General features: G+C 42.2%; 1 protein-coding gene across 1 annotated transcript; it reads right to left on the bottom strand.

Annotated features, from left to right (window-relative positions):
* Positions 1–514: 514 nt before the first annotated feature.
* CCDC80 (coiled-coil domain containing 80) lies at positions 515–23,043 on the bottom strand. Its single transcript, XM_082493799.1, has 8 exons — positions 22,238–23,043; positions 19,959–21,862; positions 15,855–16,011; positions 10,414–10,550; positions 9,656–9,804; positions 6,302–6,405; positions 4,593–4,673; positions 515–1,790 (listed from the first exon to the last, which is right to left on the bottom strand). Exons 2-8 carry the CDS (start codon positions 21,852–21,854, stop codon positions 1,444–1,446), a joined length of 2,871 nt encoding a protein of 956 aa, XP_082349925.1. The 5' UTR covers positions 21,855–21,862; positions 22,238–23,043; the 3' UTR covers positions 515–1,443.
* Positions 23,044–23,563: the final 520 nt, after the last annotated feature.

Genomic DNA, 23,563 nt, shown 5'->3' with positions numbered 1-23,563 from the left:
AGCTTAGAGCTGTAGCTTCTCCCTATTCCCGTGCTACTGCTGTGATGGCAAAACCTGGTAAGAGTGCCTTGTTGCATGTATCTATACATGGCATGTGCACCCATGTCACGAATTATAATAAGAAATGTGACTAGTCAGGCATGCCTTCAACATTAGAAGTGACTACTGTGCCACTGTGAAGGCTTGCATGATACCTTCACTTCAGGATATTCCTGAATCTTTCTGCTGGGTCTTTAATGTTTAGAAATCTAACCCAAATAGTGGTGTTGAAAGCATGGCTATGCATGCAGTTCCTTCCACTGATTTCAGTAGGAGTAGGGTGGTGCAACAGATCCAGTGCCGAAAGACTCCCAATTAGAAGGGAGAAGAAAACCATTTCAGAAAGTGTGGCATAAATAGAGCTGGTTTAGTAGCAGATCAAATTATTCCCAAATATTTTTATGAACATTTAGTCTAGATTTTTTTCTTTTTCATGAAGGAGGGTATGAGAAGAAGAGGTAGAAGGAAATTTGAAATTTAGAGCAATAGTTTAATTAAAAACATTATTAGAGAGAGCTAGTTACAATTCATTTAAAATATACACAAATGAGAAATTTTTTTCCTTTTTTTCTGATGAATGCTTTTCAGTTTTCTGTATTTCAGACAATGCTAACTGTGGTTGGTGTTTCCACTTAGCTCTCATTAACTTGGATTTAACTGTCAGGTGGGCAGGACCTAAGAGAATAAGGACCCCAATTAAAAGAATGAATGGCCATGCAGCAAGCTGTGTAGTTAAGAACTTTACATTGTATTGTATTGGAACAAATCCCGCCATAGCCATAAGTTCTTATTTTCATTGATAAAGTCAGCTAATTACAATGTTAATGCACTGTAGAAGGGCTGTTGTCGTTTTAGACAAGGTACTTCAAAAGGATTTTATTACTGTTATTGTTGTTATTAAAGAGCTTGCCCCATGCTTCTTTCTTAAATTTTCCTTTTCTTGAAAAGTCCTGAGGTGTGATTCCTTGCTTCTCTTCATGAGTACAATGCAATCTCACTTTCAAATAAATATACTTATTTTTTTATCCTTAGAAAAAAATACTAAAAAGAGCATTGCAATATTTGTGTCCTGCCATACAGTAGTGTCCATGGATTGGGGCTGTGGTTTCTTTTTGTTTGGTTTTAATACAAACAGCACCTACTGATGCTCTTTGTTTATAAATGTTTAAAAATATAAAGGAGTCTTTATTGTTTAAAGCTTCAATACTACTGGTTTGAATTGCTTCATTGTAAAGGCTTCTGCGTTTTTGAGAAGGCAAATGACCAAAGTCCCTTGGTTGAACAGTGGAAGAACAAGGCGTGGATATTTAGGTCGCCTGGGAAGACTTTCTGCAACTGGCCACCTATTGCTTGGATAGCTATTAGAAAACAGACATGGGGCAGTTGGAGGCTAAGTTGCTCTTTTCAGTATGGATATCCATGGTGGTAACTTCCATGGTGACGGTAGTCATCTTGGTAACCTTCCTGGTATCCCTGGTGATAGCTATGGTAACCATACCCACCATACTCATCATCTGGGCACTGCATGCCAAGTGATTGCTGAATTGTCATTTCCTGTCGCCGAAGCTGCATGGAATCAATCAGATCATACACAATCGCCATAGACCACATTGGAGAAGGATACCAGGATTTGACGTTTCCATCTTTCCCAACTAGAAGCATGGAGAAATATTCGGGGCTAATTTGGAAATAATTTCGAATGTCTTTCACCAAATTAGCTGGGATATCTTCTCGGTCTACAGTAGAGCTTCCTAGAAAGTGATCACATAAAAACAACATTGTTATTTTGTTTAGGCAGTGGTGGTGGTTTGTAGGTAACTGAGTTAACAATGTGAGATAGGATACAGCCCAATAGTTGGCAATATAAGATTCTTGTCATCTACAAGTTCAGGATTTCCTGGTTCTGAAATGAACCTGCTCCACTGTGAACTAAAGATGTGTTTTTAATGCTTTTGTTAGGTTTAGTAAATTTGTCTTTATGCTCTCAGCTGAAACTACTAAGAGTGTGGCACACCTTTTTGTCACCCAACACAGGAGCACTTCTTTGGCTTCTATGCAGCTTGGGTCACTGGTTCACATAATGCAGAAGGCATATGTGAAAAACAGTCACAGTGAAAGAAATCACTAGAATTGAAGTGTGATAGCGTGAAGAATTGCAGGATGAATTTGCTGGGTCACTAATGGTGGTATAGAGCCTCGCTCTTGAACTGTCATGATATGTGATATATGGGATGTGGTAGATGCCACGTCCACTTTAAAATATATGTTCTGGCGCAAATCTGGTGAACTTCAGGCTTGTAAGTGTGAAGTCTGTGCTGGGTAAATGAGTAGAAAGTATAAGACAACTAAGATCAGTGGACCCCTACATATATATTCACACACACATATACATAGTTGGCTTGGCAACAAGACTTTTACAAAGTGGTATCCTGCCTTACAAACTTGCTGAGGTTCTCTGAAGGAGGTCAGCAAGCAGGTGGCTACGGGTGGTCTTGCTGATACAGGCTATGTGGATTTCCAGAACTCTTCAAAAGGAACTTTGATAGCTTGGTTGAAAGGCAGAAACAAGGTGGGAGCGAATGATCAGTTCCTAGAGTGGAGGGGGGTCACCAGTGAAGTTCAGCAGTTGTTTGTGCTGGGACTAGTGCTGTTCAACGTCTTTGTAAGTGACGCACATAAGGTATGAGAACGAAGGTGAGGAAGTGTAGTACAGGAAGGGTACTACTCAGAGTAGTAAGGGCAGTGGACGATTGTGAAGCATTGCAGAAGACCCTTGTAAGGCTCTGTGACTGGTTAAAATGAGGGAAGAAATTCTGTACAGATTGAAGTAAAATGATGCACATGGTGCAAATTTTACTAACCTCCACATAAGAAATGGTGAAGTCTGACCATTAGCACTTGGCAATGAGGTCTTAGGGCTATGAAAGAGCATTTCATGAAAGGCTAATTCAGTGCTTACTAATGGTCAAAAGCCAAAACAGATATTATAAACTGTGAGGAAAGTAATAAAAACCAAACCAGAGTATAATTATGCCACTATGGAAACCTATTGTTTGTGTGCATCTTGAAAATTGCATGCAATTCTGGTTCTCTCACCTCAAAAAAATACGGTAGAACTGGGGAAAAAAGTCAGAAAGGAAACAGGGTTGATCATAGGTTTGGAATAAACTCTGTAAAAGAAATGACCAAGTAAGTAAAGACTGCAGTCTGTAAAATAAATGGGTTGGGGGAGGTCTACAGGATTGTGAATGTCAGTGCAGGGATGGATAGGGATTGAATGTTTACCTTTTTTTCCTACACCAAGAGTTACGGGTTATCAAACAAAGCTATAGGAGCCATGTTCAGGACAAATGAAAGGGTACCTTGCAGATCTGTAGAGGTTCTCACAGGAGGACACACACTAGCAGTTAATGTGAATTCAAAGGGAGGTTAGGCAAGTAAATTGAAGAGAGGCCTCTTGACCTTAACGAATAGGACCTATAACCAAGATCATGAAGTCCTTCAATGAAAATTAAGTGGAGGCTGCAAAAGTGTTGATGGAAGAAGTATGACATCTGCTTCCTCTGTTCATATTCTTTCTTAGGCATGGACTTATATCTATATGTGGTAGAAGGACTAAGATGCTTTCATGTACAGAGCTGTAGGAAAGACAATGACATAAATAAGCTCCTCCCTGTCTTTGTCCCTCTGCTGATGGAAGCAGTGTCCTGGTTTGAGGGCAGTCATTGGGATTAGATGGTAGAGGAACCTGTAGCATTTGAAATGTTCCCTAACAGTGAGATCTCCTATGAATAGCTACCTGAAGTATCCTGCTGTGATGCAAGTGGAATACTTAAAGGGGACTTGCTTATATGATGGAGGAAGACTTTTTACCAGGGCTTATAGAGACAGGACAAAGGGTAATGGTTTTAAACAGGAAGAAGGTAGATTTAGATTGGATATAAGGAAGAGTTTTTTTAGGATGAGGGTGGTGAGACGCTGGAACATGTTGCACAGAGAAGTTGTGGATGCCCTGTCACTGAAAGTGTTCAAGGTCAGGTTGGATGGGGCTTTGAGCAACCTGATCTAGTGAAAGATGTCCTTGCCCATGGCAGGGGGTGGACTAGATGATCTTTAAAAGGTCTTTTCAAGCCCAAACCGTTCTATGAAGATGAATGAGGGACCCATATAAGAGAAGCTGCTAGGTCTATGTTCTATTAGCTCTGCAAACTCTTGAACATGTAAAAGGCACCAGCATCCCTTTGTCTTTGACAGCAAGGCAGTTAGAGGAGTGTACTTGGGACTGTATGTTTAGACAGGAGATAAAGATGTGAGATGACTTCCAGATGATATTTGGGCTTTTCTGTCCCGAAGAAGCTATATAATGTTTAGCACAGGAACACCAAGAAAACTTAAGGTTTGCTTTTATGTCTTCTTGTTTCTTAAAAGAAACAAAGCAAAAGAGAAAAACACAGTCATACCCATCCACTTAAAGAAATTACAGCAAAGACATACCCAGCACTATGTAATACTCTTCATGGGTAGTACTGAAGAAACCGGAAACAGTCACTTACCATTAATTGGATACAACTCTAAGACACCACCAATATCTTCTCCAAGTCCTAGTAATTTGAGGATAGTTATATGGCGCAGACCTGTAGAGGAAATGAAGCAGGTTTTGGATTAGACCATTTCTTTGTGCTCCTTCTTGGGCAAATTTCAGTTTAATCAGCCATATCTGTGCATGCTAAATTGGGGGCCAGTATCGGCAGCTTTCTAGGAAGAGTTACTGATTTCTCTTCAGTCTCTGCCAGTCACATCACCTGTCTCAAACATGGGTATAAACTAGCATGTCAAGTAAATGTGGTATCAGTTGCATAAAAGTTGTTGATAGTGTCCCAAGGACAACAGCATTTGGTGTGGTTCTGCAGCATAGGGATGTAAGCATCAAGCACACTGGTAAATTGCAGATACCATTCCCCGAATTCAGAATGTCTCTGCACTGTTTTGTTCACTAGTAAACCTCTTTCTTGTCATACACAGCAACAGAGTATTTTGAGGCCATATAACTTATCACAGTTAGACTCGAAATGATTGTGGAGAATGGCTTAGGACAGGCATTCACTCCTTTCATTTGTACTGGGCAGAGACTTGAACTGTTACCTCTGCTTTGAAGAAAGACCTTAGGGGCTGTACAAACTGTTTGTGAATGAGTCTGAAAGATCTACAAAATCTTTGATGTAACTGTTTTTACAACTTGGAGGTAAGACACTTGGAAACATATAGCTTAGTTAAAACACCCATTGAGGACAAATGCTGTAAGTACTCCCTGGATCTCCTTCAAGCTGTCCCTGACAAAGGGAGGGGAGAATTCATTGTTTTGGTTACATCCCATTCTTCAGAAAGCATTTTACAGTGGTCCTTGTCACAGTTTACTTTGGTAGTTCATGTCACAGTTTACTTTGGTAGTTACCAAATGAGATGATGCTGAATGAAAACCAGGTGACTATGAATAAACAGACAATGTAGCAGTGATACTGTGCAGATCTCTAGGCATAACTGAAATGTAATGAAATAATGGGACCTGTTTCATACTGTTGCAGGAGTAGAGTCTAGGCCCTGTATAGTACTTGCATTGCTAGGAACCTAAGTTAAAGAGTAAGTCTCCCAGGGCTTCATAATGGTAAGACAGGAGAGTGTTTCTGGGTCTTGCTCTTAATTGCCTCCTAGAGGAGCCCATCACTCTCCACTGACTATATAGTTGGATCTTAACTACCTAGTTAGGGGGCTGGGAGGGTCCTTATTGGATTAAAGCAGCTTCCATTAATATTTTTACAGGTTTTGGCAATGAAGCAGGAGGGAAAAGAAAAAAAAACTGATTTCCAGGCATCTCCCTGATACCTGGCCCAGCTCTGAACTGTGCATAAGATGGTTTGCCCTTCCCAAAGCATTATATTGATGTTGTTCATTTGTGCAGTACGAAACAGAAAATACTAGTTATATCCTGAAGTACAAGCCCAAAGAGAAGCTGCAGAGTGCTAACTTTTTCTGCCTCAAGCAAATGATTCCAGGGAACACTTTATTTAGCTGTCTTAGCTGTCAGGGTGTGCTGTACTACCTGCTTAGCACAATATTTTCCATTTGTATTTGGAGTAGCTATGGCAAAATTTTCAGTTGTCAGACTCCTCAGACTGTCTAGGTTCAGACTTGAGCAATGGAATCCATCACATCACCAGAAGGATGTGGGTTTGGGGGAGCAAGAGTATAATTTCTTTTGACTCACCAAAATTGCAGGCTTGTCCACTGAGAGCAGCAAGCTGCTGGGAGTAAGCCCAGTCCTCATCACTGGGAGCAGAGATCACCACCAGCCGCCTTCTCCATCGGAACCTGGAAAGAGAAGAGAGTGCAAAAGGGCACGTTCATGTCATGTGACTCGAGTCCTCTCCAGCGTTTTTGTTCTCTGTAGAGATATGTCGTATCTCTCACAACTTCTAAGTAACAGCTGGATGGGAGATCTTCCCAGTTTTATCCATCAATGGGAGAGGACAAAGCTTGTTTTGAATTTTACAACTCGAAAACTCTCAAAGAAACATCTGCAGTTTTGCTGCTTCACCAAACAAACACTGCAAAGTTTATGATCTTTGCCCAAAGGCCCCTTCAGTAGTTACAACAATGCTGAGAAGTGTATATTCAAGAGAAAGAAAGATTCCTGTAGAATTCCTCACTAGACATTTAGCTTTTACGTCATTCACCACTGCTGGAACGGCACAGCTATTTTGCAGTCTAAGGGCTGTCTGAGGAATAGGGTGTATCTTCATTTCAGACATAACTCATACTTCTGTGTAAATACTCACTGACCTCTTTTTCTTCTGTACCGCACTTGCTCAAAATACCTTTAACATGACTTTAAATCTGAGCTTGTTTGCATGTGTGTGGCTGTGTAAGCCTGTGGCTATATAGGGCATGCATGGGGCAATAAAATAAATCTTTGATTTTTTTCTTTAATATGGGATGCCCTGTCTAACCAAACTTTTGCACAAGGAGCACCTTCTGTTGTCCTCTCAAAGAAAGGCAATGCCATAAAGGCACTTGAAACCTTTAAAAATTGTAACTATAGGGGTTTTTAATACTCTCTAAACAACCTCTTTTTTGAATAAAGGTACTTCTCCATTAAACCTAAATAAATCAGATTTAAAGGAATTTGCAAAGCTGCAGGGTTATTTTTATAGCAGGAAATGATCTTTTAAATGGATGCAGATGTTACTCTTATAATAATAGCCTGCCTTTCTGCAGCACCATGTGAAGGTCTCAAAATAACGGCTAATGTAATGGGTCAATTCTGTTCCACTTGAGAGAAGCAGAAAATATGGTGATACTTGCTCAAAGTCACAGAAGAAGTTGCTGAAAGAACAGGGGATGATGATGCCTTTGTCTTGTTGACCAACTGATACTGCGTCTATTTTTAGAATTAAAAAAGCAAATCCTTGAAAAGCAAAGCTTCCCGATTTTAATCTTGCTCAGGAGAAACAGTAAAGAGACATGGGTGTGTGTGTACAGGTATATGAATAGGAATGAGAAGCATTAAGAATTACATATGTGACATGAAGGAAAGGGGGGAAAATTCATATTGTTATTCTGAAAATGCAGAAAAATAATCTTTGTGATATTTTGCATAGCAAAAGCACCTGGCTACCTATAAAAACTGAGAATGTAAACATTGGATCATATTTTGTATAGGGCATAAATCAGGATGTTATCTTATATTTGAACTGCTTTAAGATACTCTAATTCCTTTCTGGTTTTTTTTGAGTATCTCCTTTGGAGATGCACAGAGCTGAAGAGGATTGAAAGCCGCCACTCAAGCTGTTTATCCCCCTGCCCCAGGCAATCACTATACCTGGTGTGCTTGTCTGGGGCTACATCTTACTGAGAACTTAATTCAGTTGGTCCTTCACAGCTGTTAGTTCACCATCACTAATGTATGATTTGTGCCTTATTTCTGACATCAGAAGCCACAGGCCAATACTCCTGACAAATCGCCAGACCCTTCCCTGTGTGCATCCTTTCTTCCTTCTCTACCTGTTTTGCATCCCATTCTTGTTTTTGAGCCCAGAGAGCAGCACAGACAGTGTCTTGGTGTTACAGAGGGACTCACCCCTCCCTCACCCCCAAACTCAAGGATCTTCTCCTGATACATGTGGCTTTTAAGCATTACTCAAACCAGCTCTGGCTCTCATGGTCTCCTTGCACGCCAGCCAGGCTTGCTAAGAACAATATTTGCATTATTATAACTGACATTCCCAGTGAGCAACACCAGGGAGATGATGCCAGGACTCTTGTTCAGCTGGGAAGATAATCTTGAACAAAGCTGGAATGAATCTTGCTGGGAATCTGACCAGTTAATGTGGCTAGTGAAGTCCACCCAATATTTAAAGCCTGATGCTTGTTTCACAGACAACAAATGCATTCTGTGCAGCGGCAGTTCTGTTTATTGATGCAACACTCTGCATTTTTCCTTCCTGTTTTTCTAATGTGTGTTTATTACTAGGGCTGTTTGCAAGCAAAGCAGGATTTGGGATCTGTCACTTTCCAGCATACAAGCTCTTTCTTGTGTTGGTCAGCTCTTTCCAAACTGTGGTTCTTCTTGGTGGTCTTGAGGATGAATCACTGAGATATAAACAGGAGGTGGTGAGGTGGGTGGGGTGGATCTTGTTAAAGGTTCTCTTTCTGTTGAAGTGGCCATTGAATTTTGAAATGTTTATGAACCAGCAACCTACTCATTTACCTGTTGCTCCTTTGCCCCCTCAAGTCATAATCTGTCATGTTGCCTCAGTTATTTTTATAGCCATCTGGCATAAACAGTGTATTCCCATGGATCCTGATAGTAGGTGAGGAGAATGCAGTAGCAACAGGTAAAACCTAAAGTGATGGAGTAGCCCTAATTTCATTTAAATTATCCTGTAACAGAGAGGGCTGTAGCTGCACAGCTCTTCTGTGGATCTGAATTCCCACAGTCCAGACATGTTTATTGCCTGGAATTTAGGTCTCGCAGGTAAGGCAGTAACACAGCATGTATAGACTGCATAAACAAAACTGTCTTTCTGCAGAAGGTCTCTCAAACATTTTGTGAGAGACATCTGCAAGACCTTTAATAATATGCATGACTAATACTGGCAAAGACCAACTGTTATCTCAAGCAGGATAAGAAGGAAGTTACAGAGAATTAATTACTGATTCGAGCTACATGGAAGGGATTAGAATGGGATTAATGAGACTGTGGTGGTTGATGATTGAAACACATAAACACTGTGCTTCATACATTCAAAACACTGAACTAACATCTGTGAATTAATCCTTATTTGCTCTTCTAATGCAAATCAGTGTTATTATGGAATTACTGAGGCATAGAAAGTTAGTGTCCAAAGAATGTGCAGTCAGTCAGGAAACACAACATGCATCCTGACTCCCAATGCTCTGTACAAGACTGCATGCAGCTATGGCTACATCTCTGTATTTGCTTAACACTGTAAACACTGAGAAATCTATATTGAAAAATCACAAAAATAGTTGGATGGGTGTTTTTCCAATAAGAGAGTAATTATTAGAACTAGCAGCAGATAAGAGCAGAAGGTAATACCTGGATAAGAAGCTCTCAAGGGATTGCTTCTTATCTTCTTTGCAGACAATGCCCTCTTTTTTCTGTCTTTCCATGTCTTTAATTCGTGACTGGAAGGTGTCGATCAAATCAAACACGGACTTCATTGCTATGGGTACTTCATAGTATTGCTGTTAAGAAAAAAGAACAGATGGATAAAAGGATGCACATATTAGCAATCTTTCTGCATGTATTGCAGCACTGTAGGATATTATAGAGATTCAAGTATTCCTGTTTACATACGGGTAACAAGGCTTAAAACAGATTAGAAACCATGGAAAATATTACTGGTTTTGCAGTCAGGCTGCTCTTTGGAAGTGGCATACTTCCAGTATTTGCCCAATGTGATAAGGCCCGGCCATTGCAGGCAACAAATCACTATATTATTTTGTAAGGCCACTCAACCACAGCATTGTCCATCTGCAATGTGTTGTTATCACATTGAGTGGCGAAACTGTGTGGTTTAGAATGCCAGGTACTACATTAAAACCCCAGCCAGGAGGTCCTGTTTCTATGGTGTCAGCTCACCATCCCAGCAGAAACCCACAATTCCCCAAATCCCCTACCTGCAGAAAATGAAGATAGCTACCTAAATCCTGAACATTTACTGTCCCTTTTTCTTGTCCTCCAGCAAAGACCAAGTCCTGCATCAGTCTCTCATGTGCCTCACATGCAAGCCTGTAGTGTGATTTCCTAAAATTTTTCCAATGCCTTTTCTTTCAAAGAGTCAAAACCCTCACCTTGACCTTCATGTCAGTATCTGTCAGCACCATGAAGAAGTCATTGTATGTCATCCCATACTCTTTCCTCAATTCACTGATGAGCTGCTGGTCCACAAGATCTTCATCCTCTATCACTTTCATGGGCTTTTCATTATCTTAATGTGAGACAAAGGAGAAACAAAAATAGTCACAGAATCACACAGCACTCTGCTTTTAATTTCACCTTGAAAGAAAGGGGGAAATTCATTTCTCAGAAGCTCTCTTCCTGCTGCACAGGCAAAATATTATAAAACATCAGGCTGGCACTATGGCTTTTAACTGTCCAGTTTTCAGTCCCAGTATTTTTTGAAAATCAGTCTATCCTGGGGCACATGCACTTCAGTATTCAACATTTCTACTTGCTTCTGAAAAATCTGGGTTGCCTTTCAGATCTTTTAGATTTTTTCAATATGCTTATACATGTATATGCCTGTACTAATTGTTCCACCATCTCCTGAAATGCAGCCACGTCTGGAATAGAAAATAGAAACTGTTCATCAATTTAGGACAGGAGCTGGAAAGCACCGTATGCAAATGAAAAGGCATAGAGAATTTGGGTCAGTAAATTATAGCTAGGACAGCTTGAGGTTGGCCAGGACACTAGAGTTAACCTTTCCAGTCTTAAAAAGTTACATGGAAGGTTTAGTGACTACAAGAAACCAGAAACTGTTTAATGCGTCTTGAATACTGCAGTCCTAGCTCTTCAGATCTCTCTATAGACCATGCTGTGGCACTCCTCCTCCATCTGCTTGCTGATGTTCATTTCCCATTCTAGTACCCTGACAGGGAAAAAACTTAATTTTGAGAATGATTAGTCCTACTCACTTCTCTACCCTAAGAAAACATTCAGAAATGCTCGAGGAGAAAAAGACCTCTGAAGACAGAGATTTGAAGCATGTACAAGACAAGCCTATGGAGGTACTGAGGTTCCTTACTTCCCCTGGAACTAGGGTGTATTAGGGCCAAGTCCTGAAAGCTTCCATGTCATCAGCACAGCCTCAACTGTAGCATCCAGCGCAGTGCTATACAACTGCGGCAATGCTGGAATAGGCCTCCATATGCAACTGCGGGCATGGAAAGCTAAAGGCAGGCTAAATCGCACATAAAGTGAAATGTCACCTGGGCACTGACGAGTTCTCTGCAAACGCTACATATGCCCTGTGACACCACTATGAATATAAATATTCATATCCTCACTTAGAAATCCCAGTCGTGGCTTAAGTGACCTGCCTGAAGTCAGAGTTGCAAGAGCCAATCAAGAGCTAGACTCCAGAGGTACAACTTTCCTGTCCCCTGCTCCACCATTATTCATCAGCAAATAAAGATGAGATTAGTTGATCCAAGTTGAGTGCACAGCAACAGAAAATATTTGATTCATTATACAGTAAGGCTTTCTAAATAATTTTCTAGACATCTGTAGCTTTTAGGGAGCATACTGATCTGATTCAACTTTTGCAGTAGGTCCAATCTGTGTAATAGACTGAATGAAACTTCTGAATTAAAACTTTGGAAAAATGTCTGAATCAGAACCTGACCTTTAGGTTTCACACCTTGAACCCACTTCTTACATAAAAAACCCCAAACCAGCAAATGTTAAAATTTAGTTATACTAATCAAGCTATAGATGCAATTTATATGTTTTACATGGTTATATGTACCTTAGTTGAAAGTTTTGTAAAGAATTATAGGCAATATTACAAATTCCCTATTTTATGGGTTGCTGGATGTGCTAATTGGTTATTAACTTTGTAAAACATATGTAAATCATGCACCAATGCTTCATAAGTGAGATTTATACATTATTAAAGGCAAGCATGACCATTAAAACGTAGACCAAAAAAATCATACTTGTGCCTGCAAACAATTCCCTACAAAAGCAAAGACTATCTCATTGGCCTATATGGAGGTAGAATAATACAAAAGTTGTTAGTGTGAAATGTGATGGAAAACAGCTGTATGGTGCAGTACCTTAGACCAACTGACCCATGGCACTCTTCTGCTTTAAAGACTGTAGAAATCAAGATTAAGATAGCAATTTACGGTTTCATTGTTAGGAGATTTTCTTTCAAAACTTACAATCTAAAGAAGAAGATTAGATGACAAGAGTGATACAGAAAAATGTTTTGGGGAAAAAAAAAAAGAATGCCACAAAGACTGGCGTGCCTTTCAAACTTGAAAGTGATTTCTAGGGAGAAAAAAAAGAAGTTAATCTAATCGCCTCTTTCCGATTCACTACTTGTCCCTGACCTCCACCTCATAAAGCACATCTGGGTTCAGCAGGAAGAACAACAGGAGTCGAGACTGTCCACTGCTACCTGAAAAGTCGTCACTCTCTTTGCTCTTTCTAGAAAGGACATTGAAGGAGTGTGGAAACTTTTTTCCATACATCTTTAGAAGCTAGACAGGCTGGGAAGATGAGTTACTCTTTAAAAATAATTCAAATGAGGTTGCAAGGAGTGCAGCGGTTTGTTGTAGCAGTACAGTGGCCTAATACATTAGGTATTGGCTTTGATTGTAAGGTAGGTAGCCTGGGGCTGGTGTTTAGTTGACTAAAGCCCTGTTCCCATGAGGTGGGGAAAAGAGACTACATGGCTAACTCAGATTGAAGAGAAGACCTCTGCAGTGACACTCTGCTTTTGTGTCATTCCAGTGGGAAACTGGGAAGCGCTCTTTGGTTTCGGTACAAGCTTGATCTTGGCCAAACAGTGTTAACGAGCTCTCTTTCATTCACTACTTCTAAATGTGTTTGAAATTTCAAGAGAAAAGTCTTTTCTATGGACTTTTTTGTTGTTGTCATTTGTATCTCAGTCCCAAGATGCAGCACTACAAGTAGACCTCATCATGCTGGGTGCTAAGGCTTCTCACTACAGCATAAATACTGTGAACAAAATGTTTCTTAGGAGCTTTTGCTGCCTCTGGTGCTGAGTGTGCCATGTAGAGGCCATGCAAGCAGAAAGGGAGAGAAGAGGAGGTAGAACAGAAAGACTTATTATTTAAACTTTTAAGAAAGCTCAGGATTTGGTGTTTTGGGAAAAACAGAAGGTGAACTTAATGTAAGGTTTAACTTACACCATTCTAAGTCTCCTGTTTTTCTTCAACAAGTTAATTCCTCCTGTGAGAATTCAGCTGTTATATACACTTGTGTGGTTTGGGGAAAGTTTGGGTGTAGCTTAAGTTTGGAACAGGCTGAAAGAGCATGGTCTATGTCAGAGTGAATGTCTGTTTTATTAGCCAGACTGGAGCTAAATATAATCCTAAACAGTCCACTGACAGGCAGATGGGTCTAGGTACACAAAAAGTGACCTTGAGTAACCTTGGTCTGATGTGGAAAATCCTGTACTGCTCCAGATTTGTCAAGGAGGTGCACAAATGGACAGTCTGGCAGGATTTGTGACTGGCTGTCATTCAGGGACACAAGGCTCCTGGTCCCCCACTAGGTCCTTTCCCTCTGAGAATAGTAGAGGCACGGCTGGAAGCTAGGCATAAATCTGTGATCTTCTGGCCTGCTGTACGCCAGACCTGAAATACCCCGGAGCTGGTGTGGTCCTGAGCTTTAGTTCCATCACACATCTCTTCCCAAGGTCTGGTAAAACCAGATGAACTTCCAGAGGAAAGATGTGGTGGACTTATAAGCAAAACTAGCAGCTTTTATACTATTTCTTTGCTTTCATCGAGCGAAGCATTCACGGTGGTGTTAACCTTTAGCCGCAGACAGCAGTGAGATTGTTTACATGATTCAAGAGACACCTAAGCTTAAGTGCTTTGCTGGACTTAGACCTGAAGTCTTTGTCCAAGAGTGTCCTTTACTGTTATGAAAGGAAAGGTTCTCACTGGCTTTTGTGGGTGCTTCCCCAAGACCTGAACACTGACATCAGTTGTTTCAAGGCTGCCTAAGACAGATGGATGCCCAGTGTCACCTGTCTGTATGGGAACTCTGTACGTAAAGAAGGTGGTACTAAATATGGCTGAATGAGCTACTTTACAAGTCCTTTGTAGTCTGATTTATAGTGCCTCCAAAACCTCTGGCTGCAGTGAGATGAACCTCTTTACAAGAGCCAGCAATAAGCAGTCACACTGATGGGTATCTTGATTTACGGGTAAAGAGGGGCGATAGGACTTCAAGTGGTAAACCTTAAATATCAGGTAGGCTGGTGCAAATTTGTAAGATTGTCCATACCTAGAGGCTGTGGTTGAAATATTCTAAATTAATATCTGTCCACCAGTACAGAGGGGAAAATGTGCCTGGATCTCCCCTTACTGTGGAGAAGAATACTCACTTTGTGAACATATCAAAATCAGCTCTTAAGCCTAGGAAAGCTGATCCTGGGAAGGAAAGGAACTCACTGCAAGGGGTCTAACTAGCATGCTACTCTTTGTCCTGGGTTTTGCCAGTGCATGCCCCTGAAAAATGAAGATTTTTCCATGACCTTGTGAGGAGTCCAAAGGCATGAGAAAATGTTATATGGCAGAGTGGGAAGACCTTATAGCGGCCTTCCAGTATCTGAAGGGGGCCTACAAGAAAGCTGGGGAGGGACTTTTTACGAGGGCATGTAGTGATAGGACGGGGAGTAATGGCTTCAAACTGGAAGAGGGGAGATTTATATTAGATATCAGGAAGAAATTTTTCAGTATGAGAGTGGTGAGGCACTGGAACAGGTTGCCCAGGGAAGTTGTGGATGCCCCATCCCTGGAAGTGTTCAAGCCAGGCTGGATGGGGCTTTGAGCAACCTGGTCTGGTGGGAGGTGTCCCTGCCCATGGCAGGGGGGTTGGAACTAGACGATCTTTAAGGTACCTCCCCACCTAAACCATTCTATGATTCTATGATAATGATGTTGAAGTTCAAAATAGGATGAACTTGGGCCAAGTTTTGAATATAATCTCAAACAGTTCCCTTCAGCATTTCCTTCCCCCAATCTCCTCTCCTCCATGGAAACAGCCAGTTTCTTTAAGCAGTGTTTAAATTGTGCCAGCCAGTATCTAGCCACCCGTGGCTGATGTCCTGCAAAAACCAAGAGTTGTGGGGGCATTGTATTAGGGCAGTTGTTTGGTTAGGCATTGAGGTTGGTATTCAAGATTTTGGTAGAACTGAGCCTAATTTCCTCTTTCTGTCCCATGCCCTCATCACATTTTTCTGCCTTTTCACTGTTTCACTGTTTTACTGACTTTAAGAATTCCCACAAGGAAAGCTGGAGGTGCTCAAGTTACAGCACTGGAAGCCTAAACACAGAAAATACCAGAGACACTTATGTAAATACAAAAGGGGTGTAGTTGGCATGGAAGGAGGAGGAGTGGGTTTGAAAGTGCAACTGGACCACAACAAATGATCTTGCTTAGATTTTGACCCAAGCTGGGGAGATTTCTCCTTTTGATGTCTGTATTGTGCCCATAAAATGGAAAGAAATTATTAAAAAAAAAGAACCTAGCTGGAAGTGGTCAATTTTCATGCTGCTGTTGTTCATGGTGCCAAAAATTGTAATGACTGAGATCTTCCTTGTTGCCATCTTGCAGAAGCTTTCCAGATATTCGTCTCGCTGCTGTACATACATGGTGTTGTCCGCCTTGGGGGTCGTGATCAGCTGGTTGATGGCAGAGACAAAAGAGCTTGTTTAGTGTAAGGAATGAAACAGAAGAGTATTTTACTGAAGGGGAACTAGTCACTGTCTGAAAACTGGGATCTCTTTTCCATAGAGCTGTTGACAGCTCTGTAGCCTTATTTATTTGTGTTTGGAGTGTACCTTTAGGCCCAGGCCTGACCCAAAGTTGTTCAACCAGCCACAGGAAAACCTTAGGAAGCACAGCCGGTTGGTGCCACCAGCTCCTCCGCTGCCCCTCCACAGTGCTGATAGAAGAAATGGCACTGGATTTTACAGAAAACCGTGTACTCTCCTATTATCTCTTGCCCTGTCGGTCCCGCCAGGGCTCCCTCACAGCCTTCAGTGGTGCCACGAATCTAGGATTTCCCCTACTCACTCTCCCTCTACTCACTCACAGTGGGAGCACTGGGAGTATGGCAACTGCTCTGGTCCCATCCCATGGTCCAGGCAGAGCTCACAGTGTCTGTTTTGGCTGTCAAGGGGTGAGTACAACTAGGGCTACATGAATATTTATGTAACTGATGGCCATACAAGAAGACCTTGAAGACTTCCTAAGGCCAGCACGACCTCATCTGAAAATTGCTGATTTAGCTTTTGTTCATTCTAAGCCATTTTGATATCCTACAGGACTTACATTTGCTGAGAAGGCATGGCTAGAGCAGGAGGAGGAACAATTACAACAACAGAAGTGTAAAATTTTCTACAGTTTATAGTACTTATTTCAAAGCCTCCTAACAATTGCAAAGATTTAACTTTTAAAAAGTTTAAAGCACACAACTTAGATTCTTCATCAGTGACTGAGATGCAAATATGCCAGGGAAGGTGTGTGTGTAACAACACGCAGTGCTCCTATGCAGCCATTTCCAGCAGAAGGTGGACAGGAATGCTTCAACTCTAGCAATGTAATCATTCTAACTGGCAGCAGTGAACTGCAATCAAACAGCTGCCACCAGTCCCCCTAACACAAAGGGAGTTGGAATCTGGATCCAAATTTTATGGGTAAAAGTCATAAATAATCACCAGAATCTGTCAATTGCAAGCTTGTAACGGGTGCAATCATCTTCTAGCTGCCTTCTTAACTTTGTGGGGCCTGGGGGCTAATTTTTATGATATACACCTTATAAATCCAGTTCATCAATGTACTGAAATGGAAGATGCGTTTCTGGGCTTATAAAATCTGGGTCTCATTTATGCAAAGGCCCCCTGGCATGACTACAGCATTGGGACATGAAGGTGAATGAGAGTCAGACACAAAGAGGATTTGATTTTTGGGCCATAACATGTAACATGCTTTTAAATTGCATAGAAATGCTTCAAATGAAAAAGGGATCATGAAAAGGATTTGAGGACTGAGATCAAAACCAGATCATTGGTTTGTATTGTCCTCCTAGTTTTGGAGGCTGGAAACAGGAATGCACAGTCAAATCTGAATTTGATCTACTTGATCAAACCTTGTGGAACAAAGCAGAGAACATTTAAGAGGCAAAGCAAAGTTCAAATCAAAGCTTTGTGCTAGGACTGTTTTAACCCGGGCAGTATATATGCTGTACCTATCTGCATTTGCATGCACGTGTGTGTATGTGCATGTGCATTTATGTGCATGCTGGTATAAACGGAGTGTTATATATAAACTGTCAGTCTGCATTTCATCACCACAGAGAAATAAACAAAAAACCCAAACTCACTGAGCCAAGACTTTTCAACATTAGTAAGACTGCAAGAAAAGCCCCACTGTAGAAAGGTGGGGCTGGAGGACATTCTTTCTTTCCCCATACGTTCTTTCAGTTTCTGCAGCTGAGTCCTATATTTGTCGTTAATTGAACTTAACCCAGAATAGCTTTCAAAATTCTGGATGTTTGAACACTGTTTCACACTGAAATCTGCAATCTGAAATCCTTAGTGATGTGTAGGACTTAAAAACCCACGTCTCTCTCAAAAGGCTTTTGGGAGAGGCCTGAAACAATGTCCTTGGGAGCCAGTCTATTAAAGTGGCTGAAAGACAAAAGTATAGCAAAGCAATGGGGAATAACTCCGGTAGAGCCACTTCTGCAGCAGTGTGGGCAAATTCTCTAGAGAGGGAGTTTGAAGACTTATAAATGGCAGAGTTGGTCTAGCTGGAAGGGCTGACCCAAAGGGAGCTGAAGAGTTTCATAGGATCAAGTAGGCATGTGTGTGGATTCAAAGACGCTTGAGAAGTTCTTTGTTTTCTACCTGTGCCATGCGTGGCAATGAGATAGTAGAGTTCAGCCGCTGCTTTTACTAATGACCAAATCAGACCTGTTCTCCAAGAAACTTCAGAGCAAGCAGGCTGAGGATGGGATTAGATACTGGAAAAGTGAAGTGCAGCATGGCATAATCATTTGTCTTCAGTAAGTTTTGGCCTGACAACTTGAGATTATGCAACTCTTTTCTTGGAGATCCAGCTGATAGGTGGCCTAGTATCAGAAGGTTCAAATTTCAGACCAGCCTTTAAGTTGCCAGGACCGTCTTGGTGTAATGAATTAGCAGCCAGACATCTGTGAGCTCTGCTTTTGGCTCTTTTTTCAATTTTTTTTTAATTTGTCCTGATACTGCACATATTTTGGAAGCTACAACATTGAGATACATGACCAAGTTTTAAAGATCACAAACTTCTGTGCAGTTTCTTCCTCTGAGCTTTTGATTTCTTTAACTATTAGTTAAGAAGTAACTAATAGGCATTATTTGCAAAATTCAATCAGGTTCAACATTTTCAACTATATGGCTCTTTGCCATTTCCATCATGTTGGGGAATGCAAGTCTGCTAGCTCTGCACAGCCCCTACAGCTGGAATAACGGGGAGGGGGAGAAGAAAGTTAGCTTCTGCTCAGGTCTGTGAATCATCAGCAGAATGATGATTAGATTCCAACGGCTGAAAACTTAGTTTGGCATCTTAGGTATTTGTGTTGGAAAATGGGGCATGAATGTCAAAGCTATGTTTGTGACACTGACTATTGGACAATAACTGTGAAACAGGCCAGCTTGCAGTGGAATAATTGCAAGAAACCAGCTCCCACAATAATATTTTTAAAGAACTGTTTTTCAAAGTGTACCTTTCAGAGGATGTGCCATCTGCCAGAAAAAACATTTGTACTACAGCTAAAACTGTTTCCTGTCCCAGGTGAAGTGTTTTTGTAGATAAGTAGTTGGAAAAACATACAACACTATTAAACCCTGGGACAAGTAACTCCAGACCATGCTGACTTTCTCAGACTTGAAAACTTACCATAGTGTTATAGTTTAATAAAAACAGCAGGGGAAAAACCCAAAACAAAATAAAGTTTGCACGGGATCTCTGAAGATGTCTAGGAGATTTGAATGCCAAATTCCCATCAGAAAGAATAGCAAATGTAACAATCCTACCTCAGGGCATCTGATCATACGCCTTTGTGCACATCCGCAGTCAGACATGCACTAGTCCTGCCAAGCCACCTGGCTTGCTTCCAGTTTTAGGACACCAGCACCAATATAAAACAGGTGTGCCAGCTGGCAGGACATGCTGAGCATCGAAATGTGGTAACATTGGCAAGTACCCCAAAGCGATGAAGGGATGTAATCCACACTGGAACTTCATTTTATCGATCATAACTGTACAGATCCTGGCACCTACATATCCACTGGAAACAAAATAAACTGATGGCTATATGGGGGCTCATGGAAGCGACTGGGAAGAGGTTTTAGCCTAATTCCTGACTGACTGATGTTCATACTGCGTGTAAGATTTCCACTGTGAGGCTGTGAAACCTTTCCTGTTGGTAATGATCATTTGGGTTTAGAGATTTTACCTCTAAAACAAAACACCAACAAAGAATAATACGAAACAACCATAAACTTTCTGTTCTGCATGTTCCTACTGGGAGGGAGATATGACTTAATTTATGAAATGAAATTCAGATGGACAAGTTACTTACAATGAGCCGCCTTTTGCCTTCAAAATATTCCAGGAGGTCAGTCACTGATTTCCTGGGAGGCTGTAGGAAAGGCTTCTTGTTGGGCTTGGGGAAATCCTCATTCTCAGTCCTGCTCCCCTTCTTGTTCTTCTTGCTACGGTCTTTGTCCTGCTTGCTCTTTTTCTCAGCTTTGTCCTTCCTGGACTGCTTCTCACTCTTCTGCAGCTTGTCAGGTCTGTCCTTCTTCTTCTTCTTCTCAGGTTTATCCATTCGCTCATGCTTCTTTGATTCTTTTCCTTTCTTTGTGGGAATATTTCCTGTTGCAATCTCTTCCTCTAAATGGGAACTAGCAGGCTTGCTCGGGTCATATTTATCTTCATATTCATTGCTCAGTATCTTTTCTTGGGCCTTCTTTTTTGGTGGTTTAGTCTTAGTTGGTTTGTGTTGCCCTGGCATGACATTCAGGTCCCTATGGTTATAGTCCTTTCTATCTGTTCGGTTATCTTTAAATCTACCTGCATTTGCCTTTGTATAGTGCACTGAGGGAGCTGTTGGGACTTCTGTGAAACTGTCATAGCGGGCAGCTTTGCTTGGTTTCCGTGTGGCTGCCGGGTGTTTCTCAGAGTGGCCGCGCTGCCGGTCCCTGCGGTTTGCCTTCCACACAGGAGAGTAGAAATCCTCTGAGGCTGTGACTCGTGGTGTGGTGGCATCGGGGGCTACTGGCAGCCTGTGGTATTCTGTGGTGGAATGCGACTTTGTGGTCCAAGTCCTCTGCGTGGTGGGGAGGGGTGTAGTTGTTGTCGTAGACCGGCTTGCTGTTGTCACTGCACGGGTGGTGGCACGGGTAGTTGTGGTGGTGGGAGGGAGGGTAGTGGTCTTTACTGTAGGCAGAGGAGTGGCCACTGTGGTTGTCATTGGTTTCCTCACTGTTTTGGTCCTTGTTGGCTGATTATTGCTCCTCCTCGGCTCCTCCTTCCTTGCTGACACCTGGACATGTCCACCACCAGGGGTAGGCTGGGTGCTGCCCCCATTATTGCCTTCCTCAACCACTTGTCCCTCCACCCCGGCTGCTTTGCAAGTCTGGATGAAGCCCTTCTGCCTCATCTTCTCAATTTTTCTCATGGGGCTTTGATCAATAACTTCATACATAGCCTCCAGCCTGACTGGATAAGGATATCTTTCCTCCACCTGCAGAGTTTTCTTCAACAGCACCATGCCAAATTTCCCCTTCTCCAGTTTCAGAAAGCTCATGAGCTTAGGTATGAGGGCAGGATCTAGTGGCTGCTCCAGGATTTTTCCTTCATTGGTTATCCTTCTGACTTTTCCCCCTTCTTCCCCTTCTTCATGGAACAACACAATCTGCTGGATGTGCCTCTCAGCCAGTTCGCAGTAAACATCGTTCTTCAGCAGGCTCATCATGAGCCGGTAGTAGCCCTCAGAGGCATGGGGGGCAGAAATGACCCACACCCGATTTTTCCCAGCAAAGCTGGCCAGGACATTGGGAGAACTTGGTCCCGAAGGGAAACGTACCACTCGTGACTGTGAGGCAGAGGATATCCCTTCGTCCTTAATCATCTCGGACTTGGAGTATTTGGCTGCAGCTGTGAGTCTCTGTACCCGTCTCATTCTGGTCCCCATGCCTCTGGCCTGGGAACGTGCTTCCCCATGCAGGAGATTGGCAGGTGCCTTTGGAGGTGCTGAAGAATCCCTCTTGGTGACAGGGTGTTGGGGATTCGGGCTCGAACTCCTCAGGGAAGCTCCAGACCTTCTGAGGAGGCTGCTTGGAGCCCTGTAAGCCAGGGGCACTTTCCTAACTCCGTGACTCCCTCTCTCCGCTAGCCTCCCTGTCTTCTCAGTGCCACACACTAGCCATGCTGCCCACAGCAGGGCTAAGCTGAAAGCTGGCCTCCAGTTCATTGTGCAATCTGCTTGAGAGGAGGAGAAAGAGAAAAAGTTAGATGTTAAACAGTATGATGATTTCTTGTGGAAGTGATAAAAAAAGCAAAGCACAGGCTGCCTAGTTATTGTGATTTAAAAGTGCTGATTACATCTCAGTCCTGCCCTGGTGGCTTTGTACAGTTTACAGTTATTTTTGGAAAAGCACAAAATGGATCATTTTATGCAAAAATGAGATCATCTGTGCGTAACATGACTCTGTCTATCCGAAAGGACACTGTGATCTGCATCCTTCTCTCTCTGCCTCTCTTTCTCTCATGCTCTCATAAACACGCATGCAAACATGCACAGACAGAGAGTCTGGTACATAGAGCAGAAAACCAAGAACTTGACTTGAGACTTACACTTTCAGGGAAGTTCCCCTTCCAGCGTCGAGGTTTCACGTCTTTTTCCTTTAAAAGGAGGCCAATGCCATACAGCTTTGCTGCTGCTCTGTGATTTATCTTTACGCAGCCCAACAGGTCCCAGAGCCTGTCCGTCTCCCCGTGTATCTTTTAACTTTCTTTCTTCTTCACCTTCTTGACAAGCAGGATGAGGTTAGCGGAAATTTCCTTTGGGATCTCTGCTTCTCCATTTACCTGCAGGTCTGGCTTTTTGCTCTACCGGTTACCCGCACAGGCAGGGATTTCATTTAAGAAAAGGGAAATCCCAGCTGCTCTGAGTCTCTCTCTTTTAAACTTCCCAAGCCTCTTTCCCACTTCTTGCCTCCTCAGTCTCGTTCAGTTCCTTTGTTTCCAGAGAGGAAAGCACCAGCATTAATATATTTTCCAGGCTGAGGAAAAACACAGGAATGTGATGCTGAGAAAAAAAAAAAAAAAAAAAAAAAGACGCTTCCCTTTCCCCTTTCTCCACACTTCGACAAAAGCAAATTGTAAAAGGCTCGTCTTTTCTTCTCTTTCCCTTCTTGGCTGGCTGCGGTCCCAGAAATGTCAGGGTAACCCCAGCCCTGCTCCGAACCAGCCTCAGACAACGGTGGCCACTGGAAATGGGGGAAACTTCACTCAGGATTTAACAGCTCAGCAGAACCCGCCTCCTCCCCACTCCGACACAGGGAGGGAGGAGGAGGAGGAAGGCTCAGGGGGCTGAAACACTGCACAGCATCACAGAGCACTTCAGAGAGGGTGCCTCCAGCCTTAACTCTTTCCTTCACGCGTCCCAGCTCCCTGGCGCTCCACAACTTCAGCTTTCTCTTTCCTCCCATTAAACGGACATGGTCTGGACAAAAAATAGTCCTGTGAGAAGTGCGTTTCCCCATTGGTGTCAATAACAGCTCTGGTGTTTAAAAGTTATTGGGTTTTAACCCCATTATTTCTGCCTCCTGTTCCCCCTTTCCTTGTTTCTTTGCTTTCTGGGAGTTCTCCGGTGAAATCCAATTTCTCTTCACTTTCCAACCAATTTCTCTTTCAGGTCCTCATGTATGCCGGTACACTCTTTTCTGCAAACATTATGTGGGCATGGCTGTTTGTTAATTTGTAGCTTATAAGGAGATCAGGATGTTTACTTTTTTATTGTATTAAAATTAGAGCCACGTGTATTTCCCATGAATGTGCACTAGCAGTAAAAAAAAGAAAAAAAAAGAGAAAAGGTGCAAAAATACCTAAAGAGACATGGGTAAAGACAGGGTCACGTCCTTTGCTCTCACTTCATGGTGTCAATGACACCATTCTATT

The sequence above is a fragment of the Vanellus vanellus genome, assembly GCF_965231255.1.
Source record: "Vanellus vanellus genome assembly, chromosome: 1".
Taxonomy (NCBI): domain Eukaryota; kingdom Metazoa; phylum Chordata; class Aves; order Charadriiformes; family Charadriidae; genus Vanellus; species Vanellus vanellus.
This window is presented reverse-complemented; position numbering and strand designations above follow the sequence as displayed.